Genomic DNA, 27,864 nt, shown 5'->3' with positions numbered 1-27,864 from the left:
AGTTGGCCAAGTGTGTTAGTGCTCTGTTTAATTTGTAAAGATACCAGGAAACAATTAAGTGTTATTATATTCTGAATTCTTCTGAGACCTTTTATCTCAGAAGGTAATATACGGTAATATACGGCTTTCGCTCTGTGGAATCTTGATTGATAGAGGTAGATAAACAAATAAAAAGCAAGAATTTCAGCATCAGTGTTCATCAACAGCCTCATAGATTCGTTTATGAAATGAAAGTAAGTTTGTCATAACTGATTTCTTTTTCACTAAACTATGTTGTTTTTAGCAAGGTATCTTTGAATTTACCATCAATTACTATACTATTGTACAGCATAAATCTAACATCCATCTATCACAACCAATGTATTGATAGCCTAGTGTGCTTTGTTTGTATTTATCAGTTTTTTGGCAAAAAGCAAAATTAAAAGTGAGGAAACAGTTAGCGAGTGTACAATAACTATTCCCATCTAATTCCATCTGAAAAAAATTCAATCTGTCCCCATTATAATGACTGCAAAGATAACATTGGTCAGTCTGTGAACCAATTTTCTTTTCCCAAAGTTTAATTTATGCAAGCTAGATTTTCTGACGGCTTTTTGATGAATTGGTAAGTCTTTTTCCTTTTTATATTTACTTCTTTTAGAATTTCAAGTTGAAGATAGCATGATGACGTCATTTGTGTAATAAGAGTTAGAACCTCTATTTTTTTCGGAGCTAGAGAGCTAAAATTATAACCAAAAGCTTATACAAAGAAAAGATATTTCATACAGGACAGATACGATACAGGAAACTAAAAGATATTTTATCATCCAAGACACTATAATTATTAATTTAAACTAATTTAAACCAGGAAATTAAACTCTCACTTTAATAAATTTAATGAATTTTGTTTTTATTAAAGCTTAAAATAAATTTTGAAACCACCTAATTTGCTATTTGAAGTTTTAACGCGTATGTTGAGAAACTAAAAAAATAAGTGAGCTTTTTTAAAGTTTTAAATACTAGTTATATATTTACTGGACTGAATATTTGCTGTTTATTGTAATTCTCATAGTAACTTCAGAAAATTTACATGCAGAACAGCTTTCTGAGCACTTGTTTTTCAGGCTGTTATTTTGCTGTGATAATTTATGCCCCAGTATGATTTTGTCATGTAGTTCAGAATAAATTCAGAGAAACTAGGTGGTTCTGAATTTTTTACTCTGATCATAGTAATTTTTGACATGATCATGATACTTGACAGACTAAAATAAACAATATAAGTTAGTCTGAAAATAACTGTGACCTGCCCGGGAAGCAGTTATATAAATTGGTCTTTTCGTACATTTCCATAGCACAAACAGGAAAAAAATACTTAGGAAAGATGTACTACAAAATACGGTATCATTCGCTTGTCTTGTAACTTTTACTTCTTTTGAGACATGTTAGACTTTGCTTTAGATAACTGATCTTCTTAAGATAAAGCGATAAAGCTTTTTCATATTTCGTCAACTAATTTACTCGTTTTAAGCTCTGCTGGCGCTAAGAAAAGTCAACAATGTTACTGAAATCGCATCTCAGCTCCAACGTCCAACTCAAATTTTCATCAACTTAACAGTATTTGAGTAAATATAGGTCGTGAGAATTCAAAATAAGTGACACCTTATAAACCAGGTTTTAGCAGAATCTAGGTCAGTTCTTTAATTTCAGTTGATTTCAGCGCCCTATGACAATGGGTCGAACGGGCATTAGATCGAAAGCAGAAAATTGGGACAGTAGATAGCAAAATAACGAGCAAATTGGTCAATAGGGGGTTTAGCCTCGACAAGATAAAAACCGAGAATATTAGCTTTATTCTGATTGGCCGACAAATCTGATTGGTTGTATAGTTCATCCAACCATTACATAGTCCGATGCGAAGTCCGGTTGTCAACTTACATTTAATAGTTGTGTAATCTCTCCGAGGCCGCACCGCACCCCCGCGGGATGCGGGGAGGGTGCAACCACGGATAGAGCTTCGTTACGCTGATTGGTTAAAACAGTACCGTTTATTTGTCCGCTCACGAAATACCGTTTTAAATCACATATTGCCCAATCACAACTTTAGAATTAATCTATTTGCTCATATTACGTCATTTTCGGCTAAATTTCACTTTTTTTTTATTGTCGGCTGAACGCCCTGTCGGCCGATATGGCGGCTACTCTGATTGGCTAATGCAACTTGAATAATTTCATTTTGAATCTGTTGACCGAAATTTTTTCTTTTCGATCTTTTGTCCCCAGCACGCTTAGCAGAACTTACAGACCTGATCTTGTATTTCAGCTTTGTACTTCAAAAACGTGAAATGAAACCCTCGGGCGGATATTTTGGGTGCCCTGAGTAATTTCCCCGAATGTTTATGGCTACAATTTCATTTTCAGAATTGTGTGGGTTTTAATTTCCGCTTGAGAATTTCGTTTATGGGTATTTATGAAGGCATTACTGACTGTAATACACACAAATTACATGAAAAGAAGATATATTTACTGTTTAATGTATTCCGAAACAAAAAGGTGAATAACTTAGTAAAGAATTTTGTGGGTTATATTTTTGTGGTAACTAACCACAGTGAATGTGAGCGTGTGTTTGTGTTACACCCCTGTTTTATACCTTTTTCTGCTTACAATGTAGGCACTAGTCCTTACTTGTCGTTTTATATACTAGGGATATATTGTATTTTGTCTGCTCCATTCATTTTTGATGTTTCTACTCTGATTTGGGTTGAATTTCGCCCTGTTTTAACATTCTGTGCTTTACTCTTCCTGTAGAGGTGAGTAAACTAGTGACGCCAACTTTAGCCGACGGGCAAATTAGCTGACAAAGAAAAAATCAGAAGTTTAACGAAAAGCTTACCTCTGATTGGTTGACAAATCTGATTGGTCAAAATATCAATAGTTCGTCCAACCATAATGTAATTGTGGTCGGGTCGGGTTGTAGTCTTAATTTCGCAATTTTGTTATCGGCTAAACGCCCAGTCGGCCAATTCGGCGATCGCCAGATAGCTGTGATTTAATTACAGATCTTTATTCACTGCGCGGTGCTAAGAATATTGGCCGACAGGCGAGTTGGCCGACAACGCAAACGAATCGCTCTTAGCTGAGCTAATTGACAAGCTTAAATTTCTCTGCTAAATTATTTGCGTTTTAAAGTAATAATATTTCGTATAATAGTCTGATTGCTCATCCTCATAAATTATCGGCTAATTTTCTCATTATGCGACTTTCTGCTAAACACACAGTACGGTTTCCGCCCTTATTCGTTCACTGATTCAGGACGTCTAGCGTGCACTTCCAGGAAATGCTCTCTTAACAGAATTTTAAATTTGTTACAAATTTTTAATCGAATTATTCCATACAGAGGTTTTTTACTCTTAACAATGCTCTTAAATGGAAAAATTCGTTTATTTATAACTTTTATGTGTCCTCAGTCGAAAGCATTATAAATGCAAGGACAAGTTTTTGAATTGGGAATGCTTGTTTGTTTTTGTTTGTTTGTTTGCCATGGACATTCTTCCAATCATGACAGCCACATTTTTATCCCTTTTGCCCTAGACTACCCACATTTCCCAATTAATCCCCGCTTTCCTAATCCTTGCGTTTGTTTCCTGTCCCTTAGCCTGTAAATGTGTGCATGTGTGTATTCTGTACTATGTCTGTACTTGGTAATAGAAGCACGTATAAGCTAAGCACTACTTCATTATTCGGGTATATTAGCATAAAACATAAAAGAGGCTATCTTCTTTTCTCAATCACTGTCTTCTAATACAGAGTGGGGGGACAGTATAGTTGATATACCAGTTCATAAATCTCAATTAAATTGTAATGAGAGCCGTTACATCAACCGTACGTAATCATATTACCAACCCCCCCCCCCCCCCCCCCCCCACATTCATTTCCGTAATTCATATCCTAGGATATATTTACTCGCCCATTCTGTACTCCCTGTTTCCTTAAATTACTGTTAAGCCAATAATTTCCACACCTTTGCGGCAAGATTTGAAATAAATTGAAACTTTTGCTCTTTCAGTTAATCTTTCGATAAAATCTAGCTCCTACTGCCATTACATTAATGCTTTATAGAGAGACAAGCTTTCGTTCTGTCATGGTGCCTTTCTGATTGGTCAGTCAAACCTCTCGGCTTGTGGTAAGTTAACAAAATTATAATTAGTTTCTTCCATTAATTAAAAAGAAAATGATTGAGGTTGGGGGGGGGGGGGGGGGGGGGGGGGTCAAAAAACACACGGTCGGAAATTTTACATAATTTTGCCGTGAAAGCGTTGAACTTAAAGTCATTTTTTTTCACCGCAACGTGATTTTAATTTTTTAAAGTAAGATTATTTTTGGAAAGTGATGAAAAATTTGAAGAAGTTGGACCCTATATATAGCCAATAACAGCAAAAGACTGAATAATTTGGTGTTTTGGGTCAATTCTTTCGTTATATTCAATTTGATTTTGTACAGGTTTTAATTCCTAAACTTTACTGTTGAGGAATTTTGTAACTGCCCATTATTCGTTCTATTTTTGACCCAGTTCTGCTTAACAAGATTCTATTGAGTTTAACTTTATGAATGCCTCAGACCACTAGTCATTAACTTCTAGTTCTGTAAAGACCAGATCAAGCAAAAAGTTATTCATTAAAGCCAGACAAAAGTTTGGGAAACGTTCTGAAGATAATTACATGAACAGAGTAGCCCGATTCAATAGTTTTTGTCTCAGTTGAACAGGATCCTAACTATTCGCCATTCAAAAATCCATGTTAGTATCGCAAAAGAGGTGAAGGCCTTGTTTGAAGGCGAAGCAATGAAAAGATTAAAGTACAAAAGTTATCCTTCAGGAAGAAACGTTTTCGAGAAATTTTAGTTACTGAAACTTGATTTTACCTAAATCTGGCGACTTTTGTGATTGACAATAAAAGAAAAGATCCGCGAAAATATGTACAAAGAAAGAAGTAGGGGAACTTTCTATCTTGTCAACTGTATATGCCGCTTATCTTACGCAATATTTGCGTTTCTAGGCGTAAATTTCACATAAAATTTTTGATTCTAAAAGTAGATCTCACATAATTTTAGCGTGGCTACCCGTTACTTTTGCATTTTTATTGTATTTTTACGCGTTGATCGTGCATTACTTTATCGCCTAGACCGCTGTCCGAGAGACTCAAAGCACTGAAAGCCTAAATGCTTGGAAACTTTTCGACGGCTGAACAGTCATACGCTAGTTTTCTTTCGAATTTTGATCTCTGTAACATGGACTTTAACATCACGTACCTTAGTGCATCATTTGTCGTTTACAAACGCTCCTGAGCGCTTTTGGAAGTAGATTTGATACAGTTGTATCGTTTCTAAATAGATTTTTCAAAAATTCTATCCCCTCAACATTCCATCGAAGACAAATTCCGACCAAAACACTCAACACAGACTTGACAAAAAATTCAATTCAGTTTCTTGTTTACATGTTTTAGGAATCCAAAAATTCAAATTATTTGATTTTTTAAATCAAATTTTCTTGTAGGAAGATTTTTAAATCAAATTTTCTTCCTGCTCCTAATTCCTGTACTCCTGCTTTTTTACACTTATTTTCAGTCTTATATTTTGTTTCAAACAAAAAGAATCCTCGTCTTTTTATGAAGAAATTTATCGAAGAAATCCAAGGATCAGAATTGCTGATTAGACTCAACAATTGGCTCTGGTAACACACACAATGGTTTGAAAGATCAACGCTTAATTAAACGGTACTTTGTAAGAGATCAACCCGAAACATTAGGCAATGAATGTATCCAAGATCTCTCAGGTGAGATCTAGCTTAGCAACGTTAAATTTATATAAGATCTACGCTTAAAAACGCAAAAATTATGTAATATCTACGCTTAGAAATGCAAAAATTATGTAACATCTACGCCTTTAAATGCCAAATTTTTGTAAGATCTATACACTCTGACGCGCTAAATTGTTTCAGATCAACGCTTTAAAACTTTGATGTTTCTTTTTCAATGCCTTTAGCGTTTAAATTAATCGGATTCACCATCAATTGAATTCGCCACCGAGTTTTTGTGTCTTCAAGCATGGAACACCTGATCCAAGTCTGGGACGCTTGTATGCACGATAATGGTGTTTGTGATCATTTATGATTGGTTCGACTTTGAATTCTTTCTGTGAAAACATTTTATCATTCCCATTCCATATAGAAAATATTCCAGAGTTAATCTGGCAGATTTAAAAGAAAATGTTTTTTTGTGGGGTGAAGCTATATTCTAAGAACTTGCTGTAAAACGAATCAAGGTTGTTATGAACACATTTTCTGTTTAGATCTAAAGCCATATCACTCGAGCTGCAGATTTTTGAACTATGAATCTTGTTTTCTGGAGTTTTCTTAATTAGTCTTTAAGGCTATTTATGACTTAAAAGATGAAAAGAGACTGCTTGAGCTCCCCTGGTCAGGGGTGAGACATCAAAATACAAAACTTCAGAAATTATTCCCTTAAATTGGGCATTATATCTTCCAATGAAGAACTCTGTTCCATTTTGTTATGGCCAAATAGGTGTTCGTTTTTCACGTGCGGCTGTTAATCTGTCATATCGAGCGATCAACATGATGGCAGAGTCACTTATTGCCGTAATTGAGACTGTCGGAACCAATCAATTGAACGAACGCTACATACTATCCGATACACTGGGAATTTCTGTTTTTTTTTCTAATTTGGCGATTAATTTGAGCGCCACGCGAACTGTCTCAGAGAATGCAACTAATGTCTCGAATGTCCAAGAGGTGTCTGAAATGTCTCAATATCTAATGAGGTGATTGATTTCTTACATTCCTATTTGCTTGGTAGTCGTTCTTGTACCTCTTGGCAGGACAAGGCATCGCGTCAGACTTCTGCGCTGGATTGGAGATGAAACTAGTTTGCTCTGGCAAGGTGGCAGCAACATCAACATTAGTTCCGCGTTCCAGTTATGCAATATAAATCACCGTGTGCAACTAACAATCATACAGTTACACAGAAACATACAGCAGCAAAACCAATAAATATACTACAACAGGCGGGCTAGTAAATAAGTAAAGTTGAAAAAGTCAAAAGACAATCCAGCCGTAACTCGCGAATCAACTAAGTCACACCTTAGAACGCTATAAGACCAAAACAACAACATAGCATGCTAGCATACTCAACATACTACAACAAAAACAAAACATACTTCATTAAATGTGACATCCATCGGAATCCAGAAAAATAGCGGAAGAAAACGAAGCGAAATTTTGGTAGAGGGACGTTATTGAAAAATAAACTCAACACGAAGATTTGAATAGTCAAAGGCAGAAAATTACCCGACCGGTACGATATTAAATCGAAAGACGAGAAAAAATTATAGCATTGCGACACTTTTTGTAGGCCGGAGGTTTTGAATTTTTTTCACAAATTTTCTGTGTGTATTGAGGTTTACTCAACTGACGAATCATGTCTTGTTCGATTTTTATAGGTATCTCATCTTTTGTTCACACAATTGTTTTGAATTTCTTTGCTTTTGATCTTAATTTTGCGCAAGCTCTTTAAAGCTTTTTAAAAAAAGAAAACAGGGAAACTGGAGGCAATGAAACAGGCAAATTTATTTTTTATAAAGAAACTATCTAGAGTTTTGATATATCCACTTTCAACTCCCCATCATCGCATAAGCATACTTTGTCACACCATGAGAACACCTGGTACCAACTTTTCAGAAACATACATGTATCACTTCAACTAGAAAACATAAAAATAAGAAAACTTAACAGATTTTCTTTTACAAGGCTTTTTTCGCCAATCAAGATATTGCATTTTTGTTTTCGGAAGCACTAATCAGAAGTTTTTACATTGGAATAATGAACTGATAATTAACTTAGTTAATGACTATCTCTATAAAAACAACAGATCAACATTTTAATGAATCAATTCTCATCAGTCCATCTCTACGCACATGAAAGGTATGTTTCTATTCGCTAAACTTTAGCCAGGGAAGAACAAAATCTCGTGATTGATGATGAAAATTAGATCCCCTAATTAAACGTTTTTGAAAAAAAAACCAAAAATTGATGAGCTTGAATTTTTCTTAGAAACATCCGATATTTTCATGACGCGCGGGCTAGCAACATTGCCGCAAATCCACGAGTTTCAACTACTGAGACTGACAGTGGCAGCCTGTCAAATGCAACGGGAAATCCCTCCGATTGACAGTTGGTTTGACAGTTATCTGAAAGTGTGACTAGTCGTTGTAATGTTTTTGAAAATTGTCTTAATTCACTGTAACATCAATAGGAGCAGAACGGCCTGACGTTCAGGATGGCAGAAAATTGGCTGCAGGTCGCGATATGCTATCAGCGATGAGGTTTAGTTTTTACACTACTGATGATAAGTTAGCCGTTGCATAAACTGTTGCGATCGGAACCGGAATTCTGTCGTGTCTTTCGATGGCGTCTACCCTTCCATGGCATACAACAGCCTGGTCGCCGAACTCATCCGAATTTCCCAAAGCGCATTAATGGCTTTTTATTAACGATGTAAATTATAATACCTTGGTCTGTTCTTTGAACTCACCAAAAACTCATTAGGGTGGAAACGCAGACCTAAACCATGTGTGGAGCTGCAGCTAGCTATGCGCCGCCTGATTGTGGAAGAGATAGCTACACAAGTCTAGCCTTTTTCCTCACTGATTTATGATGTCTCAGGTCCCAAAATTTTGGAAAATTACGATCTCTTAGATTTTCTTTTGTATAAGTAATGACAACCCAAACAAATCAGAGCTCTCGTGCAGAGCTGAAATTTTAAGCTGATTTTTGGGAGACTGGCCTGTGATTTTTAGAACACTTCATGCTAATTCACGCTGAGAGGGATCCCACGTAAGCAGCTTTGCATTTATCTTGAGATCATCTGACCCCTGATGCTTCATGAAATATACCTATTTCTGTTTTTTTTTGACAATTTTATTTGGAGCTCCAACAAATTGTTGCAAAGCTCAAGAATTAGACGTTTTATAATTTTTAAAATTAGCTTGCAAGCCTTGCCTCCCCATATCGAATAGTGTGCTAGCTTCTGAAATTTTTTTTTACCTTTAAAAACAAGTGACAATGTTTTCAGTGCTGGGCTAGTTGACCTGGAAACAACTAAAAAGTCAAAAAAAAATAATTAACGAGATTGCTTCAGAGGCAAATCTTGGCGGCTGACGGACGTATGATCAAAATTCGGAAATCCAATGATAAAAAATCATACCGAAAACAATTATCATCAGTTAAGACAATAGTTTCGGGAAAGCGCGGCTAGATAGAAGTCGAGGGGACTTCTCTGCTTCCTTCAGCTGCTGACCAATTGGTTTTCTAAACTTTTGCTTTAATTTTGAGAATTTTTAAACAGTTTTACCAGAATTTTTCAAAAAACTTGTATATAGCCGAATTAGGTTGCTGTACCTAATTATTATTAAAGAGGATAAGTAACAAGACGAGCCAATGAAGGTTTTTTTCTATCACTTAAGCAAGTTTCTCTTTTCAAGCTGGCTGATGTTTCTCTTTTCTTTTATCCATTGACTGTTCTGCCCTGTTCATCACATCTGCGTCAAATACGAGCTGATTTTTGTTTCCCAGGATTATTTTAGATAGCAATCCCCTTTTTGAAGATCTCCACGAACGCTATACATTTTGGATATTAGGTCATTGCAACAAAATATTAACTAATAGTCCAAAAGGAACACCACATAAACGCAGAGCAAAGAAACTAAAGGTAGTGCGCGTGTTTTGCGTTTAGGTATTTACAAAGAACAGCCATGTGAAAAAAACAAGTCCGGTTATATTTTCAAAATCAGTTGTAAAGACGTCAAACGTAACCAAGTCCCCCCCCCCAAAAAAAAGAGGACCTGAAAATAACACCACCATAAATGTATAAAGACGAAGGCCATAATAATCCATCAATTCTGGTAGTCCAGGAACTCCGGGGGAGACAGACCAACCAACAGAATACCTCTGAAAGAAAAATACGCCTAATTTAGTTTCATTGAAAAGAAAAAGACGCCTAAAAAAGACGCTTACCTCTGAAACAAAAAGACGCCTAATTAATAGTTAAGAACCGGAAGAATAAAACATTTTTCGTTGGCATTTGAAAAGAACATCAAATTTATTGAAAACAATGTCATCAATGGAACACCATTTTGATCTGAATAGGTCTGAGTTCGGTGATGGCGTGTCTTAGATATTGCTTACAGCTTGATCAAGGCGCTAAAAACTGCCTTTGTAGAGAGAAAAGGGTACGATTGCGCATTCCCTGTATAGTCCTAATGGTAAACAAATTTAGGATCTAACGAAATTCTTGACTGTTTTGAGGACTTACTCATCTATATCTGTCATGATGTCCGAATTGAGCCGCAACTATTTCAGCTCTGAGATGAAAACTTTTCGAGCACATCGAAATTTGCAAAAGGTGAAGGTTAACTTGACATCAAAACAAATTGTGGATCTTTGAACACCCCCCCCCCCTTCCACAGTAAGTTTATGCGCCCCCAGAATACGTGCCATTAAATTGTAAAACATTATGTAAAAATATGCCACGTGCATCTAGGGGTTGCACATAATATGCACCCACTGGAGGGGGGGGGGGGGGGGTGAGGGCACAAATGGGAAAGATCCAAATTGTTTATGAACATCAAGTTTTGGTAGAAAATTTTATGATATAAAAAATATTTGTCCCCAATGCAGAAGGTCACCTCAAAGCAATTAGGAAATTCGGATCTTTTCCGTTTGTGCCCCCCCCAGCTTAGTGGGTGCATATTATTTGCACCCCCAGACGCACGTGCCGTATTTTTACATAACGATTTACTATGTGATGGCACGTTCTCTATAACTGGGGGCGCATAACGTACTGGGGGGAGAGGGGAGGGGTAGGGGGGGGGGGGGGGCAAATGGAATAGATCCGGAAAGTCTTTCTATAAGTACCACCAAAAAGTCGAATTAAGAGCAGAAAATAATTGAAGTAAATCATAGCTCCTTTGATTGTCTATTTCATATAAGACGATATAAAATGTTGAAACGATCAGAAGATTCTATCCGGGAAATTTTTTTAAAAAAACGGAGGCTGAATTAGTTTTAATTTATTATTGTAGTTTTAATTTTTTTTGGAAATGGTTCTTCATATGTCGGTTTATATGTATGTTTTTAGTGGCAACTCCAGTACTTTCTTCTTCTCTATATATATATATATATATAATGTATTTAAAAAAATATCTGCCGCTGACTTATAGGATTATTATCCTTAGTATCGATAATTTTTCTTTGTCGATTTTTGGCTATTTGAGGACAGAAACACTCTCTTAATCCTACATACAAGAAGTACAATTAGTTATTTAGGTTCAGCTATCTAAATCAATAAAACTTGATTACCTTTTTCTGCTCTTTCGATTACTTAAAAATCCAAAATCGGTTTCTTTTTCCTTTAAAAGGCTGCGTTTTACCTTTTTCTGACTAGCTATGCTTATCAAATCATTAAATTGATACTTGTTAGTGTATAACTAGGAACTTTTTGCTGAAATTTTTGAGGAGAGAACGGCACTTTCCTTGTGTAAAAGATTTCAAACATTATAGAGTGCCGATAAAATCTCAGTTTGTTCAATAATTTTGCTCAAGATATCATTGCATACAATTATAAACAACCCGCTTTTTATTCATCTAATTATATTTCTGTCCTTCTGCTCATACCAGCGATGGTCAAAATTATTTTTTTCAGCAGTCTATAGTTGATTTATCAGAAAAATTTGGGAAAAATCTCAAATTTTGTAGATAACCCTCTGCCACGCGAAACCTGTTGTTATTGTTTCTGGTTCAATTTCTTTCATCAGTTTTACAATTTTTGCTTTTTGCAAAAACAGTTTTTTTCATTACCCGTGGAAACACATACCTTGGACGTAAGGATCATATTGATCAGTAACTGATTTTTGAAGCCCTTACCCGGAGGTTGATGGCAGAGCAAATCAGCGCTGTATCAGTCTACAGACATTCTACTTTTTCTGGATGGCCAGTATTCGTTCATATCACAATTTACACTGGCTTGTCTTGGCTTTTGACTAAAATTTACTACATGAAAAATACTATGTTCAGCTTAACTCCCGTCAACGAGGTTTGATTTATATGCGATTCGAACTTCCGCGTGGGTACTTGTAACATTTAATTTGCGTAGCAAGTCTTAGCCAATAAGTTAAATGGGCTTTATGGTAATTACGTACAACCTAGCTTACGAATGAGGTGCGTGTATACTATTAGAGTACTACTACTAATAGTATAGTGTTACTACTATTACCAGTTGCGAGCAATAAAAATGTGACATAATGCTGCTCAGACTTGACTTCGGCGTTGGAGTAATTTTAAGACTGTACTGGATGAATTTAGCCTGACCGCAATATAATCATAATGAAGAAAATCTGCACATAGAAAAATAATTTTCTGGATATGCAATGTTTCAGAACTGAGTTAAGTTCTTAGTCTTGAAATATGCCGGTTGAGCGCTGAAAAATCTGAGACTCCTCTGAAATTTATTAATCGATGATTATGTGCGCGTTGCGTTTTAAAGACCTTCTTTCTCATTAAGAACCTAGGGTTTCAATATAAACTTGGCTCGCTTAGAACACGGAGCTTTTTATTGGAGAGCACTTTATGTTTGTTGTTAAGTGAACTTGAGTTCTGTCGGAAGGCAGCCGTTTTAAATAAATCGAAATAATTAAAAATCTAAAAGCACATTTTGGGACTGTAGATCAGAAATTGGGTTTTTTTCAAGTTGAATAGATTAAAAAAAATTGAAGAATACAATGCGAAAATTGCGTAAAATTTGTTTGGTTGTGATAAAAATATTTGATTTTGATATCCGGAGTAAGTATAAAATAGTAAAATTATAGCTTTCTATATTGATACCGAAAATTTTTCATCAGAATTCGCGTAAAAAAATTTTTTTCCTGGATTTTTCTTATGAGAACCAATGAAAAAAGACACGTTTCAAAAAAACGACAAAGTGACAACTTTTTAAAAAAATTATTGAGCTAACAGATAACGATATACAGGTGTAGTCCTAGAACTTCAGAAATAATTTTGAAAAAAAAGCTTTTTTTATATCAAGCCCCACTGGCCGCTGAGGCATGGCAAAAATCTGTGACGCATGCCAAATGCGCTAATCTCGTGTAAGTTTTCAAAGAGCGCTTAATTTCAGCCATTGAGAATAGAATTTAATTTTCGAACTATTGTCCGGTCACCAGGGCAGCCATAGTTAGCTAGTTATGGTATTTGGTTTGGTCTGTGTGCGTATGCGCCCAAGGGATTTGGAGCAGTTTATGAAAAAGAAGAGGAAAAATACCCCCAGTGGTGAGAATAAAAGAAAGTAATCTCTCCCCACATATGCAATGAATTGCGCTCTTATCGTCCCTTTTCACTCACTTTCCGCTTCGCGCCAATTTTTTCCAATAAATCTTAAGCTGTCGCCGAGAATAAAAATACACCAGAGTGCTCTAGTAACTGCCTGCCACAAATACAACTACACCTAAAATATCACAACCACCAGTTAGATTTGTGACAAAGATACAGTTGAGAAATAACGGAGTTAATAACTCAAAATTTTTTTTCGGTGTTTTTTTGGGTCCAAAATGAAGCCTTTTGTGGTATTAAAGCAGCTTTTTCCCCTTTCACTTTTTCCATTCACACTCAGATTGTATCCTTTTTACGGGTTATTAACTTGAAGATTATTTTACCCCTGAAAGCGCGTCGAACAAATTTTACCCTTCTTTTAATTTTCTCTCTTTTTGTTCGCGTATGAAAAAACATCGACAAATTACTTGCGCATTGTTTTGCGAACGAGAAAAAGGAGAGCATACAAAACAACCCCTACCCCCCCCTAAAAAATTGAAATTGCCCAAAATAAATGCTTTTCTTTGTTCCATTGAGGATTTTGCTCTGAAGTAACACGCCTTATTCAATTAGTCTCACATTTTCTTGTTTCTGCAGCAAAGCTAATTTTTAAATTTATTCCCCCTTTTTCCTACATTAGCGCAATTCAAAACAAAATTGAAGCCCAGCTAGAGGGTGCTTTTGTTCAGACTTTGAGGTACGTATGCAGTTTCTATTCTGACGAAACGACAGAAAGTCAGTGTCTTTATAATATCTTTATGAATAAAAAATTGGGCATTTAGTAAACTGCTTGTCTTAGTCATACGGTTACAAATTTGACCTTATTGTTACAAACTTGTTCGATAATTACCTATTTTCATTTTATTTCTCAATCGGTTTTAATTAAAATAAAGCTGATTGCTAAGGTAATGTTTTGACTTCTTAACATAGTGCTCTCCACTCTAAATGAACTATCAATTATAGTCGTTTTTTGAATGAAGACTAATCGCATCACAAGGTCTCTGGCCAATAGTTGTCTTGGAATTTCAACTTCTACAGAAATTTCCATCAGATGCTATATCAGTCTTTGTTATCAGATACTTTTCAGTTGTTATTTTTTTTCCTGATAATTTTTCAAATTGATTACTATAATTTGATAGGAGGTTAATTTTTTCAGTTTTGTTGGTCAATTTTGTATTCCGAGTTGTTTACAGGAAGTGGAGCGAAAAAGCGAGTGGTTTTGCGGGGGATGGGAGTTGAGGCAAAAACTCGATTAGGCAAACACTCTTTTGTAGTCATTATGCAAAAATTTTGAACCAAAGTTTTGTCGACATTATAGGAATATCGGTTAAAACACTTAAAGACGGTACTGCAAAAACCTCCACGAACCATATGACGCTATAAAAGTTTTCAAGTATTATTTTTAAGTATTACTTTTAATTTTCAAGTATCAAAATAATACTGCAACTGTATTAAGACGACTGTAAAATTTTCAAGTATTTACAGTCGTCTTTATGTAAAAAGAAAATGGGTAAAAAAAATTATTAAAATATGTTTAAAAAGCACATCTAAAACGTACTATTTATTTTCCAACTAGTACATCATTTGTGCAGCCGAAATATTCGGGTAAAACAATTTGTCGAAAACTACGGAGTAAAGAGAAGAGATCATATCAAAAAAATGTTCACGGCTTATTCTTAATCTAAATTTATTCCAAAAAAAAAATTTTGCTATAATTGCTGGTCTGGATTCAACTAAACTGAAATGCTGCAAATTTCAAAATATATTTCTTTAAAAAGTAACTGTGTTTTTCTAAACCATTATCTCTAGACGTTTTCTTACTTTATAACATCATATGGTTTTTGGAGTACCGTCTTTTAGTGTCCTAATTGGTATTCGCCCAGTGTCCAAAAATCTTTGGTTCACATTTTTCTCCTAAGAGTTTTCGCCTAATAAGCTAAGCCACAAAAAGACACAAACCAGATGAGGACGAGGACACAGTTATTACTGACGACTTGCCGATTAGAAATAGGATGAAAGTAAGAAAACAGAATTTTGGAACAAAGCAAAGTCAAAACGACTTCAATGGCATCAAGAAAAAACCATCGAGACGGCATATTTTTCTTGGGAGGCTGAACTCCAACTGCACGGAAGGCATGATCAAGAACTGGTGCAGCGAAGGTGGAGCGGAAGTACTGCACTTAAGAGAAATTACCAAAGAAGGCTCTAAATTGAAAAGCTTTCACTTAGTTTTTAAAGAGGATGCACATGAGCTAATACAACTCGATAATTTCTGGCCCAGTAATGTCGTACATGGGCGTTTCTACCTAAATGAGGAGGCTAGAAGTTGGCTTAGATCACTTCCGCCTGACTCCCCCACTGATCAATGACTCAACAGCTTCTGCTGCGCTCTGCTTAATGCGCGTTCTGTCAGAAATAAAACTGATCTTCTAGAAGACGAAATTCTATCAAATGACTTTGATCTTTTCTTCATCAACGAAACTTGGATTTCTTACAATACTGATGAAAATTGGTTCATCAGACAAATTTATTCTAATTCTCTTTGCTTTGATCACTTCAGCTTCCCAAGAACCTACGGAATAGGGGGTGGACTAGCAATTATTTATAAAAAACAGCTCAATATTACGATAATGTCGCATGGTTGCTCACAATCGTTTGAGCACGTGTGGCTTCAAGTTAGAACAACAGAAATAATTCTTATTTGTTTACTGTACCGGCCACCTATCCCAAATACAGTTGAGTTTTGGAAGTTTTTATATGAGGAAGTTTTGCCTAAGTCACTCGAGTTCAGAATCGTAGTAGTTGGCGACTTTAATCTGCCTCACAGCAAGGCTCTGACCAGCTTCCTTGAGGAAACGTTTTTGACCCAACTAGTAAATGAACCGACCCATCAGAGTGGAAATGTGCTTGACCTAATTCTTACTAACGATAATGAACGTGTCTCTCTGATTTCTGTCAATGAGTTGAGCTTTTCTGATCACAAACTTATGAAGTTCAGAATATCATCCCTATTCAAGTCCAGAAATTGTGAACCAGCCACAAGAAAAATTTGGAGAAAAACGGATTGGAGTGCTTTTAACAATGCAGTAGAATTACCTCTCTGCCTGAACCAACACATTCACTGCCCTAACGACTTAGCAAATTTGTTACTCGAAACATTTTCTACGGCTGTAGAGGAAGCTGTCCCAAGCGAAAAGCGCAGTCTAAAACAAATGATATGCCCATTTTTTGACGAAGAGCTGGAATTTCTGAAACGATATCGCCGAAAGAGAGAAAGGTTTTACCAGAAGAACCCCTCTATTGAAAATAAAATTGAATTTCAGCTATCAATTTCCAACTATAAGAAAGTTTTTAGAAAAAAGAAGTTAGCGTTTTTTGACAAAAATATAAACCAAAACTTGAATCTTCGTTCAAAATTCTCAAATTTCAATGAGCTCTTGGGCGTTCCCGGTGAACAAAAACTTCCTAAGAGTTGGGGCTCACATTCAAAAACAGCAGAGGAGTTTAGGAAGTACTTCACAAACAAAATTGTTGACCTTAGAAACTCAATACCCAATCCCATCAAAACGAAATTGACTGATGTTTCAGTGTCCAGTCATATCTTTCATTTTTCTCCCTTACACGAATTCAAGCTGATAGAGATACACAAGTTAAATACCGCACTTAGGAATCTTTCAAACAGCTACTGTGATCTGGATCCAATTCCCACCTCGGTTGCAAAACAAACTTACCATCTCTGGTCTAATCATTTTATAAACCTTGTTAACAGCAGCTTCGAACAAGGCGTCTACCCTGATGTTTTTAAAGTAGCAATCATAAAACCAAAGCTTAAGAAAGTTTCACTTGACCCAGAGGTAGCCAAAAACTATCGACCTCTTGCAAACACCATATTTTTCTCGAAACTGCTAGAACGACTAGCCACCGATGAACTCAAACGATATCTTGAAGAAAATAAACTGCTTGACGTCAAAAAGTCTGCTTACAGAACTGATCACTCTACTGAAATTTGTTTACTGAAAACCGTTAATGATGTTTTAACTGATCTGAGTTTAGACAAGAAAGTTCTTATTATTGGCCTAGACCTTTCTGCAGCCTTTGACACAATTGACTATAATATTTTTGCTGATATATTAGAAAAACGCTTTAGAATCACAGGGAAGTGCAAAAACTGGATAATGTCGTACTTAAATACAAGAAAACAGAAAGTACAAATTGGCAACAAGTTTTCTTTTGACTCTGATGTTAATTACGGAGTTCCCCAGTGTTCGATCCTGGGACCTCTACTGTTTACCATGTATATAACCCCAATTGGCGACTTCATGCGACAAAATGAGCTGAATTATCAGATATACGCTGACGACACGCTAATTTTATCTAATTTGAGCCAGACTGACATAAATTCACAAATCAACAACATAACCACTAAATTGTATAATCTTTTTCAAGTGTTTAATGAGATGAAGCTTAAAGTCAACGCCGAGAAAACAGAAATAATGCTAATTTTGTCAAGAAAACGGAAACTCCAAATCAATGAGGTTCAATTAGCGGACGAATTGCTAACCCTGAAACCGAAAATAGTCTCCCTGGGGGTAATTCTCGATCAGCACCTAAGCATGTCGGACCATGTCAATTCAGTTGCTCGTTCCTGTTACAATGAACTTCGTAAACTCTACAAAATAAAGCACTACCTCACTTTGGAAACCAGAAAAGTTGCTGTACAGAACCTCATTATTTCGCGTCTCGATTATTGCAATTCTCTTTTGTCAGGGATCAATAAGATGGACATTTTGAAGCTGCAAAGAGTGCAAAATGCTGCCTACCGGTTCATTTTTTCCTTGTATAAATACGAATCGTGTAAAGATTTCATGTTTAATCTGCACTGGCTGCCCGTTGAAAAGCGCATTGATTTTAAAATTTTAATTTTTGTTCACAAAATAATGCATAACTGTCCTGCTCCAGAGTACATTCGAAGTCTTATTACACTGCAGCCTAAAAATGATTCCAAACGATCAGTTAATTTGTGGAAAGCTGTTCCAGTCAGGTCTAAAAACTCCTATGGTGATAGAGCATTTAGTATTCGCGGTCCTAAGTTATGGAACAACTTACCAATTAATTTGAGAAAAATTAGCAACCACTACATGTTCAGGAGAGAATTGAAGAGTTTCCTTTTCACAAGTTATTATCAACGTTAATGTGCACGGTTAGTGCTGAAGCTCTTTTAATTCTAATACTCTTTATCTGAATAGTTTGCAGCAAAGTGCTCGGTTAGAGTTGAAGATCGACAAATCAAGAGTGTGCTTTGGACGTATTCTTTTGGAAAAAAGCCCGGTTAGGGCTGAAGATATTTTACAAATTCCAATATTTTTTATCTGTATGAATTAATGAATTTGCAGTAAAGTACTCGGTTAGAGTTGAAGATCGACAAATCAAGTGCGTGTTCTGGACGTATTCTTGTGGAAAAAATGCCCGGTTAGGGCTGAAGATATTCTACAGATGCTATGTGCCACCACCTTTGTGTAAAGAAAGGGTGGATAAAGAAAGACTGGACTACTACTACTACTACTAAGCCCCGGTTTTGCGTCGTAACTCTAATTTTCATGAACAGTGAAATTGATGTTTGAACAAAAAGTCACCTTCGCTAGTGTTTTTTGTTCACATAGAGCAATTTAATTTTGATTTTTGCTGTTTTTTTTTAAATTTTGGTGGTCGTTTTTTTTCTAAGTTTTTTTCCCCGATCCATTCATACTCACGCCTATGTCTAATATTTTAAATTTTTATCCAATGAACATTCTTTGAATTGTTGGGCTTGTTTGTGTTTTTTTAGTGCGTGCCTTAGTGTGCGAGTCTGTCCGTGTCTTTATGTGTTTGCGGTGTGTGTGTGTGTGTTTGTGTGTGTATGTGTGTGTGTGCGTGTGTTCGTACGTGTGTGTGTGTGTGTGTGTGTGTGTGTGCTTTTTGTGTGTACGTGCATGTATGTGTGTTCATGCGGGTGTGTGCGTGTGTGTGTGCGTGTGTGTATGTGTGTGTTTGTGTGTGTGTGCATGTATGTGTGTTCATGCGTGTGCGTGCGTGTGTGTGTGCGTGTGTGTTCGCGTGTGTGTGTGTTCGTGTGTGTGTGTGTGTGTGTGTGTGTGTGTTTGTGTGTTCGTGTGTGTGTGTGTGTGTGTGTGTGTGTGTGTGTGTGTGTGTGTGTGTGTGTGTGCATGTGTGCATGTGTGTGTGTGTGGGCATGTGTGTGTGTGTGTGTGCATGTGTGAGAGTGTGTGTGTGTGTGTGTGTGTGTTTATGAATGCGAGTGCCTGCTTTCACTTTCACACTCAATCGGTGAAGAAACAAACATTTTAGCCCCCTACCCCCACTCCCACGTCCATTGCCATATAAAATATCCAATGAGTGTCGAAATCTTCTTTGAAAAAACAAAATTAATGGAAAAACCTTAATTTAACCAAAGCACGTGGTCTTTGTTTTAATTACTGTTACCTTTTAACGAGTTTAACTTTTACTATAACAGCAATTCATCAGATGTTATAATTCAATCGCCGTAACGTTCAGTCTGCGATTCTGTTTAGATCAAGCTAACTACCCCCAATTGCGATGCTAACCAAGAGACGACTGGCAAAGTACGCTTTGCTACTCATCGTGGGGACATATGTGTTTGTGTTAGCTTTAACAGAAGTGTACATCAAGCCACGTTCAGATCAATCTCCCAATCATGAAGGAGTAGGAAAAGGTGACTGTTTCCTAGACCCCCCCCCCCTCCACCCTCAAGATAGATTGTGACCCTCTATATAATTTGTATTTTAACACTTTCGTAACGGTATATGTGAATTGGGATCTTTTCCGTTTGCCCCCCCCCCCACCACCCCATCTTAGTGTGTGCATATTATTTGCACCCCCAGACGCACTTGCCACATTTTTACATAGTGTTTAACCATGTAGTGGCATGTGCTCTGTAACTGGGAGGAGCGTAAGGTACGGGGGGGGGGGGGGGGGGGGGGCACAAACGGAAAAGATCCGTAAATTGTAATAGATAGTCCCGCCTCTTAGTAGAATTTTGGCCCCATATTATGGTATATTTGCCGTTTTTTTGGGGGGGGGGGGGGGGGGAGGGAGGGAGGGAGGGAGCTGTACGTTACACTTTATATGACCGGGGGGCTGTAATATAATAGCGAATACTCTAAGTTTGTTCACACATGGTAATGAAAACAAAGATTGGATCTGTTCTGTGCCCCCCCCCCCAAAAAAAAAAAATTATAGTGTGCATACAACATATATTGCCCTGGCGCACGTGCACTAATAATCAAAAATATATCAGCACAAGATTGTAACTGGGGGGGTCATCAAGAAAACAAAAGGGGGGAGGGGGTGGGTGGGCAGAATAGATCCCAAAATTTTTCAAAATTTTGTTCACGTGGGGAATGGAAACATTTCCAGGAAAAGAATCAGCCCGGGATGATTCCATGTCTCAAGGGCGCCTCATTCCAACCAAAGCTGCCAACCATTTTCAACCTGGGCCAGGTGTAAAAACCAAAGAGAAATCGGTTGAAAATTCAAAGAATCAGCTGGCCAGGTTAAAAGAGATGAATGACGAACTGCTCAAACAGTTTCTGGAGGAATTTCCAGAAATGCGAGATGTTTACAGTCCGAGCAAAGCGTCCGCACAAGGTTATTTCAATTTATACTTTCTAATTTACACCAATTTATACGTTACCCACTCCCCCTCCTCCCCCCAGCTCCCTTCACCCTTCCGTTCCCCCTCCCTCCCTCCCTCCCCCACCCCCACCACTGAACCAGCATGTAAAACTAACATGATTTACAACTCAATTTTGTTCTTTGTTCTAACGAGAAAAATAAAGAAGAGCATATTGGAGATTGCTTAGGAGGATCTTTTTCGTTTCTGCCACGCCCACCCACCCCACCCGAGCACGCCCCCACCCTCCCCCACCCAGTACACAGTAAATCACTACATCAAAATATGGCACGGGTGCGTTTGGGGGTGCATTGAAATAATGTACACCACATATACACAAACAAAAGATACGTTTAGTAATCAATTCCGGTTATTTTAAACGATTAGATCGTCTAACACCAGAGTGTGGCCTTGGCGGCAGTTCCCGCAGAGACAGGTCTTCACCCGCAGCAGCTAACTTACCTCTGGCTCCTCCAGTGTTCTACCCTTTGTCAACTGGACAGAAACAGAACAAAGGGATGCCTGGTATGGACCTCAATGCCCTGGGACAGGGCCACAGTTGTAAACCTACTGAGAAACGGTGGGCTAACCAATGTTGCAGAACTGTCTACTTCTTAGGTAAGTTAAGAGCAATAAATCTTCTAAATTGAGAAATTTTCGATTTTTTTAATCGGCGTGAGAAGATGGTACCTCCCGTAAATATCCCTATTTTCTCGTATTCACGAAGCAACTTTGAAATAAATTAATTTCATACATTTCGTAGTACTTCAAAAAAGTTGAATAACTTTGGCAACTGTTTTGAAGGACTCTTCGGTTTATATGAATCCTGTTTTGCCGACTGAGTTTGTTTAGAAGCTAAAAATTAAGAATTACAGAAAAAAAAACAAAATTTGAAGAAAATTTGAAACTACGTTGATTTTTCTCGATGAACCGTATAAACTAACTCAGAAAATAAACCGAAGAGATAGACATGATTGTTTGTATACATAAAGAATAGATTTATAATGTGATTTTCTCAAACTAAATTGGTTACAAATTTAAACTAATGCAGTTTTTAGAAGCCGATGAAATTAGTAAATGAAACACCTTTAAAGTGTAATAGAATTATAATTTGAATATTAAACGGGTACTCATACACAAACGGGCCTAAAAAGTGTTTTTGAACATCACTTAATAGGTAGAGATAAACAAAAACAGTTGGAATAAGACCATTGATAGGCTAATTTAAGACCTCAGAATCAATTCTCTCAAGATATGAATAGATAAGCTAGTAAAAATACGGCTCGTTTTTGCGCTTCTTTGAACTCAATTGGTTGATACAATTCTGGTTGGGTTGTGGACTGAACAATGACAAGGTTCTTGTCATTATCAATGCTTAGGAGTTATTAGGGTTATCGATTGATCTTAGTATAACCTGGTTTTATTGGGAACTTGGTATACTTCCCAATCATAGAGCCACTTTTTCTTAATTTATTTTCATGTCGTTAGTTCATAGTTGAGACTACACATCTCAGAATTGAACTTGCATAATCCTGCATTTTATAAGCTATCGCCTCCAAATTTGAATCTTAAGAGCAGTACAAGGACCTGCTATAACACTACCTGTTACTTAGGATAGAAAGATTGTGAAGTTACTACTTCTCTGGTTCTATTTAAACAAAATATTTAGCTTTTTATTTATGTTGAAATTTGAATTGCTACGGCCCCCTTTGCAGATGTTCGAATACCACAGTTTGATTGTTTCAGATCATCTATTACTTAACCGGCGTCTAAGAAACTAAAGCTTGATTCTGAATATTTAAATATTCGAAAGAGTGATTTTCACCTTTCACAAGATGGCAGCATCTATAGTTTTTCCCAGAAGAATACAAAAAATTTACGGTTTTAAATGATGGGAATTTTTTAAAATTTATATAGGAAGTATGTTTATTCTTTTGATTATAGCGAACAAAAATTAAAATCATTGGAAAAAATTTATTGGCAGCTTTTCAGTGCCAATCAAAGTCTCTCCGTTATCGTTCGCTGGCTTATCTAATTAAACCACTCAGGCCGCTCTGAGAAACGGTGCTTTTTTTAGGAACAATGAAATTCCATTTTTGAGGGTTTTCTTAATTTATTTTTTACTAATTATAACTTAATTTAAATCTTTCAATTTAATTTGCCTATTTCCATTTGTTTTGATCAATTTATCTAGTATATTATGGGCAGAGGTAGTCATGTCGAGTTATCTCGACAATCGAGATACCATACATCAGTTTAATTGGATATACCTTTGTAGAGAGGTGTAAATAATTAAACTGTTCGATGAGAACACAAACTTATGATCTCTTTCCATCTTGTTCGTTGTTGCCGCATGGAATTCTATGCTTAAAATTTTTTGCTTCAAAATTTTTTGCACCTCTGGAAGTGTACCTATTATTTACGTCGCATTGTGATATTCAGTTAAAAAGTCAGCTGGCATTATTTTTGCGACTTTTTCAATCATTTAATTTAACCACCAAGAGCCAAATTCCCATCAATTAACTATTTTTACTTGAAGGTAAAAGTTGCGAAATTTTGAATAATATCATATCCATTTGAGACAAAATTACCTTTTTTTCTCGTACTTTTCAACTCAAGAAGTGTAACTACGAGTTGGTTTTGGTTAATTTGCTCCTTTTTATTATCTTAAGATAAGCAATTTTCCGTTGATTTGAACCCGAACGTTCTAAATGCGTTGCGTGTATTTGAAAAAGAAATGAGTAAATATACTTTCTAAATTACTGCGGTTTTTTAGATGATGGTTATATGTCAGCCAATGGGTCAAATATCAAATAGACTGAATATTGAATTCAATAGATAGTTAGTTCAAAGCACACCCAATTCGAACTTCTCGAAAATTTCTAATTCTTTAATTTTCATTTTTTATTATTATTTTGGTATCTCTGTTGATGATAAGTAAAAACGTGCAACCAGCCATAGTCCAACAATCATTGTTCTTCATATCGCATGGACAGTGTCATCTTACATCTTACAACCCTAGCAATTAAATCATGCTTTCTGTTGTTGAAAATTAATTCAAAGATATGACAGCTAAGTTGTTCTGCTTCAAGATAGTAGAATATTGGGATCTATTCTGTTTCGCCCCCCCCCCCCCCCCCCCAGCTTAGTGAGCATAAATTTTCTATGATCCCCAGACGCACGTGCTATTATCTTACATAGTAACGTATATAACAACATATAATTTGTAACTGGGGGTCATAAAAAACACTGGGGGGGGGGGGGGGGACAGAATAGACCCGAATATTGTATAAAAAGACTGTTTAGCCATCTCATTTAGAAGGCGCTTTACCAGATCCGAATAATTTTCATCATCCACAGAAAAAGTCCAATTTTGGTCATTTTTTTATTCAACTGGCAAGTTGCTACAAGTTATTCGGATCTAATCTATCTGCCCCCCCCCCCCCAGTGATCTGTATGCCCCCCAATGACAATTTATGTGTTGTTATATAGAATTTAACTATATAAAAAAGTACGTGCGCCCGGGGGGGGGGGCGTAAAAGTTGTATGCCGGTGAGGGGGGGGGGGGGAGGGGGGGGGACAGAATAGATCCACAAACTTTGGTCTTTATAGATTTTTTTATTTCAGGTGGTGGAAAATGCGGCAGCACAAGTTTAGCTTTACTCTTAAAACACAACATGTCATCATTGGATCACTTCGACCCCACATCTGGATTTGCAGACGGGGGTAAAGAACCCTGCTGGGCTCTGACCGCAGGCAACGAAAGGGACTTTTACTCCAAGTTCAAACAGTGTCAACAGCCCAGGTACATGTGTGGAAGCAGTAGTAGTGAGGTGGGTCTCAATCAACCCCACAATTTAATGCGCCCACATCAATCCAGACACGAAATGGGTTCCAAAACTGTCGTTCTTGACGGATGTCCGAGGTATTCTAAGGTAAGCAGAAACAAACGTTTATAATTACGTTTTTTGTTTCTCCCCCCCCCCCCCCCCTCCTCCCGATGTCTAGCATTCACGGGGGAATTTGCGATTAACAATAATTTCCGCCCCAAAAACATTTTTAAAATCCCCTTTTAAAATCTTCCATTTTAGAGGTCAATTTGTGTAAGAATTACGGCTGTTATCGGTGAATTATTTTTGACTGCATATTCACAGCAAATTTTGTTATTATTTTACAGAAAAGTTGGTTGGGGCAATTTTCTAAAAGAATTGCGGTTAAATACATTTCACAGCAATTCTTACATTTTCAAAGCTGAATTGACCAACATCCTTCTGGTCTTACCCATTATAGCCCCCCCCCCCCCCCCCGACGTAGCGGTCAGATAACCTATAGCCCACTTTTGGTAATTTTACGATAATGGGAGCTATAATTTCATTGGGGGGGGGGGGGGCTATAATGGGAAAGACCCCATCCTTCACTCTGGCCCAACTTGCTATTAAAAGAATGCTATTATATGGCCTCTTCTGAATATATATTAGTATTAACACAGTAGTTTAGATGCAGACATCGAGTGACTGACTACACATACCAATTTTAAGTACTGTAAAATTTGATCAACTCAGGTACAGCTAAGGTGCATGTATAATTCAGCAAAGTTCCGCGTTTTGTATTTTTTGCTCATGTTTTTAGGCCATGAGTGCTCGCAAAATAGTTTGCGCAGACCCAGATGCCAAATTTGTGATGTTAGTTCGAGACCCTTTGCTTCGGACCATCTCAGATCACAACGATCACATGATTCGAGGCTCCGGAAAAACCCGGGGTCTCTCTGAAAAAGACAGAAGAACTCTCTCGACACGAAGTTTGACCCTGTCCGACTATAGATCAATTCTTTCAAACTTTCTTCTCTTCGTGCCGCCTGAAAACATTCTGATAGTTCAGAGCGAATTCCTATTGGCGGAGAAGTACGTGCAACATATCATGACTCAGGTGCAGAATCATTATCAAATTCCAAACAGGTGAGTCCAGTTCAATCAGGTTATCAAACCGTCGTTCTAGAATATTCCAAGGTCATTAATTGCTTTGGATCTATTCTGCTTCGGCCTCCCTCCCCAGTGTGTTTTACCCCCTCCCCCCCCCCCTTTACAAATAATATGTTGTTATATAGCACGTTACTATGTAAAAAATAGCACGTGCGCCTGGGGACGTAAAAAATATAGGCTCACTAAGCTGGGGGGGGGGGGGGGGGGGGTTGGGAACAACAGAATAGATCCATTGCTTTCGAGCAAAGTTCATTGCAGTTGACTTTGTTATGCAAAAGTTCTGCTTGGTCGTTTTGGTCTAGAAGTTACTTTTTGAGTGTGGCGTGATTTAAATTGCGCCGAGTCTCTCATTATTACCGTTCATTGAATATCTGCTGAATCAACTTCGTCTTCGCGCTGACGGTGATTCTCAAAATTAACACTTTCGAAGATAATTTCGGATCTATTCTGTTGACTGGAGGAGCCACCTGAATAGATTGACAACCGATCGCCCTCGATTGGTACCACAAAATATAAAGCTTTTATTTAATTTTTTTCAAAATTCAAATAAACTTTGCACAATTTATCAGCGCTCCATTCCGGACCGATCCAGATGTTCTATATAAATCTTGTTTCTTTAAAAAAAATATCTTGATCAACTGATAAAAGTGAGGATGGTTATATCTTTTGTCCTCCTCCTAGATGGACTACAGAGTGTGGGCTATGTAAACATATATCCCACGCATAGAGCAAATAGAAGGAAACAGATTGGAGGGCTAATTTGATAATGCCTTGAGTGATATCTGTCAGAAATTGTGGGACTCTTGTTGTTTAGATCGATAAACTTTTGTATTTTTAAAATATTTTTTCTCCCCTCCAACGTACCAGTCATTTGATGTGAAGTTGCAAGTTGCCCCCTGCCCCCCCCCCCCCACCCACCAACTACCAGGGCGCTTGGCATCCAAACTTTGATTCATGTAAGTTTAAGCTGAGAAAATATGTATTCGACAAAAAAATATGTATTCGACAGAAATTGTGGGACTCTTGCTGTTTAGATCGATAAGCTTTTGTATTTTTAAAATATTTTTTCTCCCCTCCAACGTACCAGTCAGTTGATGTGATGTTGCAAGTTGCCCCCTGCCCCCCCCCCACCCACCAACTACCAGGGCGCTTGGCATCCAAACTTTGATTCATGTAAGTTTAAGCTGAGAAAATATGTATTCGACAAAAAAAAATGTTTAAATTGAAACGAGTATTGTGTCTCTTCATCCATTCAAAAGAATTCTTGAAAAAATAATCTAAAAATTTTTAGGCAATTTCAACAAAATATTCGGATCTATTCTGTTCCCCCCCCCCCCCCAGCTTAGTGAGCATGAATTTTTTATGACCCCCAGGTGCACGTGCTATTTTCTTACATAGTAACGTGCTATATAACAACATATAATTTGTAACTGGGGTCATAAAAAACACTGGGGGTGGGGGGGGGGGGGGCGAAACAATAGATCCAAATATTCTTAATTTTTCTAGGCAAGTGCGCTACGTGAAGAGCAATGCAAACTCGGACGATTCGAAGTACACGCTGCCTTCCAAGACTTCGTTTGAACTCAGCTTGTCCAAACTGTGTCCAAAGTCACTCGGGTTCTTCAAACTGGTCGGTTACAGTTTCGACTGGCTCCTCAACCCAAATGACCCTAGAGCAATGTCAAATTACCAAACAATTCAGGGCGACTACAATCTGTAGAGTCTTGGGTTGCGTTTTTTTTTGTTTTTTTAATCAGATGTTTTCCATTAACCCCCCCCCCCTTCAG

General features: G+C 37.2%; 1 protein-coding gene across 4 annotated transcripts; it reads left to right on the top strand.

Annotated features, from left to right (window-relative positions):
• Positions 1 to 462: 462 nt before the first annotated feature.
• Positions 463 to 27,864, top strand: LOC142357479 (uncharacterized). Of its 4 annotated transcripts, none has more exons than XM_075409092.1 (7): positions 463 to 604; positions 19,978 to 20,138; positions 20,843 to 21,073; positions 21,486 to 21,716; positions 24,726 to 25,033; positions 25,728 to 26,053; positions 27,584 to 27,864. In XM_075409092.1, exons 2-7 carry the CDS (start codon positions 20,003 to 20,005, stop codon positions 27,795 to 27,797), a joined length of 1,446 nt encoding a protein of 481 aa, XP_075265207.1. In that variant the 5' UTR covers positions 463 to 604; positions 19,978 to 20,002; the 3' UTR covers positions 27,798 to 27,864. The 4 variants fall into 4 exon arrangements, with proteins under 4 accessions (XP_075265207.1, XP_075265205.1, XP_075265206.1 ...); XM_075409090.1 differs by lacking the exon at positions 463 to 604 and adding an exon at positions 3,931 to 4,159; XM_075409091.1 differs by lacking the exon at positions 463 to 604 and adding an exon at positions 13,547 to 14,105.

Source organism: Convolutriloba macropyga, unplaced genomic scaffold (genome assembly GCF_964194025.1).
Source record: "Convolutriloba macropyga unplaced genomic scaffold, txConMacr16.3 SCAFFOLD_500, whole genome shotgun sequence".
Lineage (NCBI taxonomy): Eukaryota > Metazoa > Xenacoelomorpha > Acoela > Convolutidae > Convolutriloba > Convolutriloba macropyga.
Note: the sequence above shows the minus strand (reverse complement) of the source record. Positions and strands in the feature narration are given on the sequence as shown.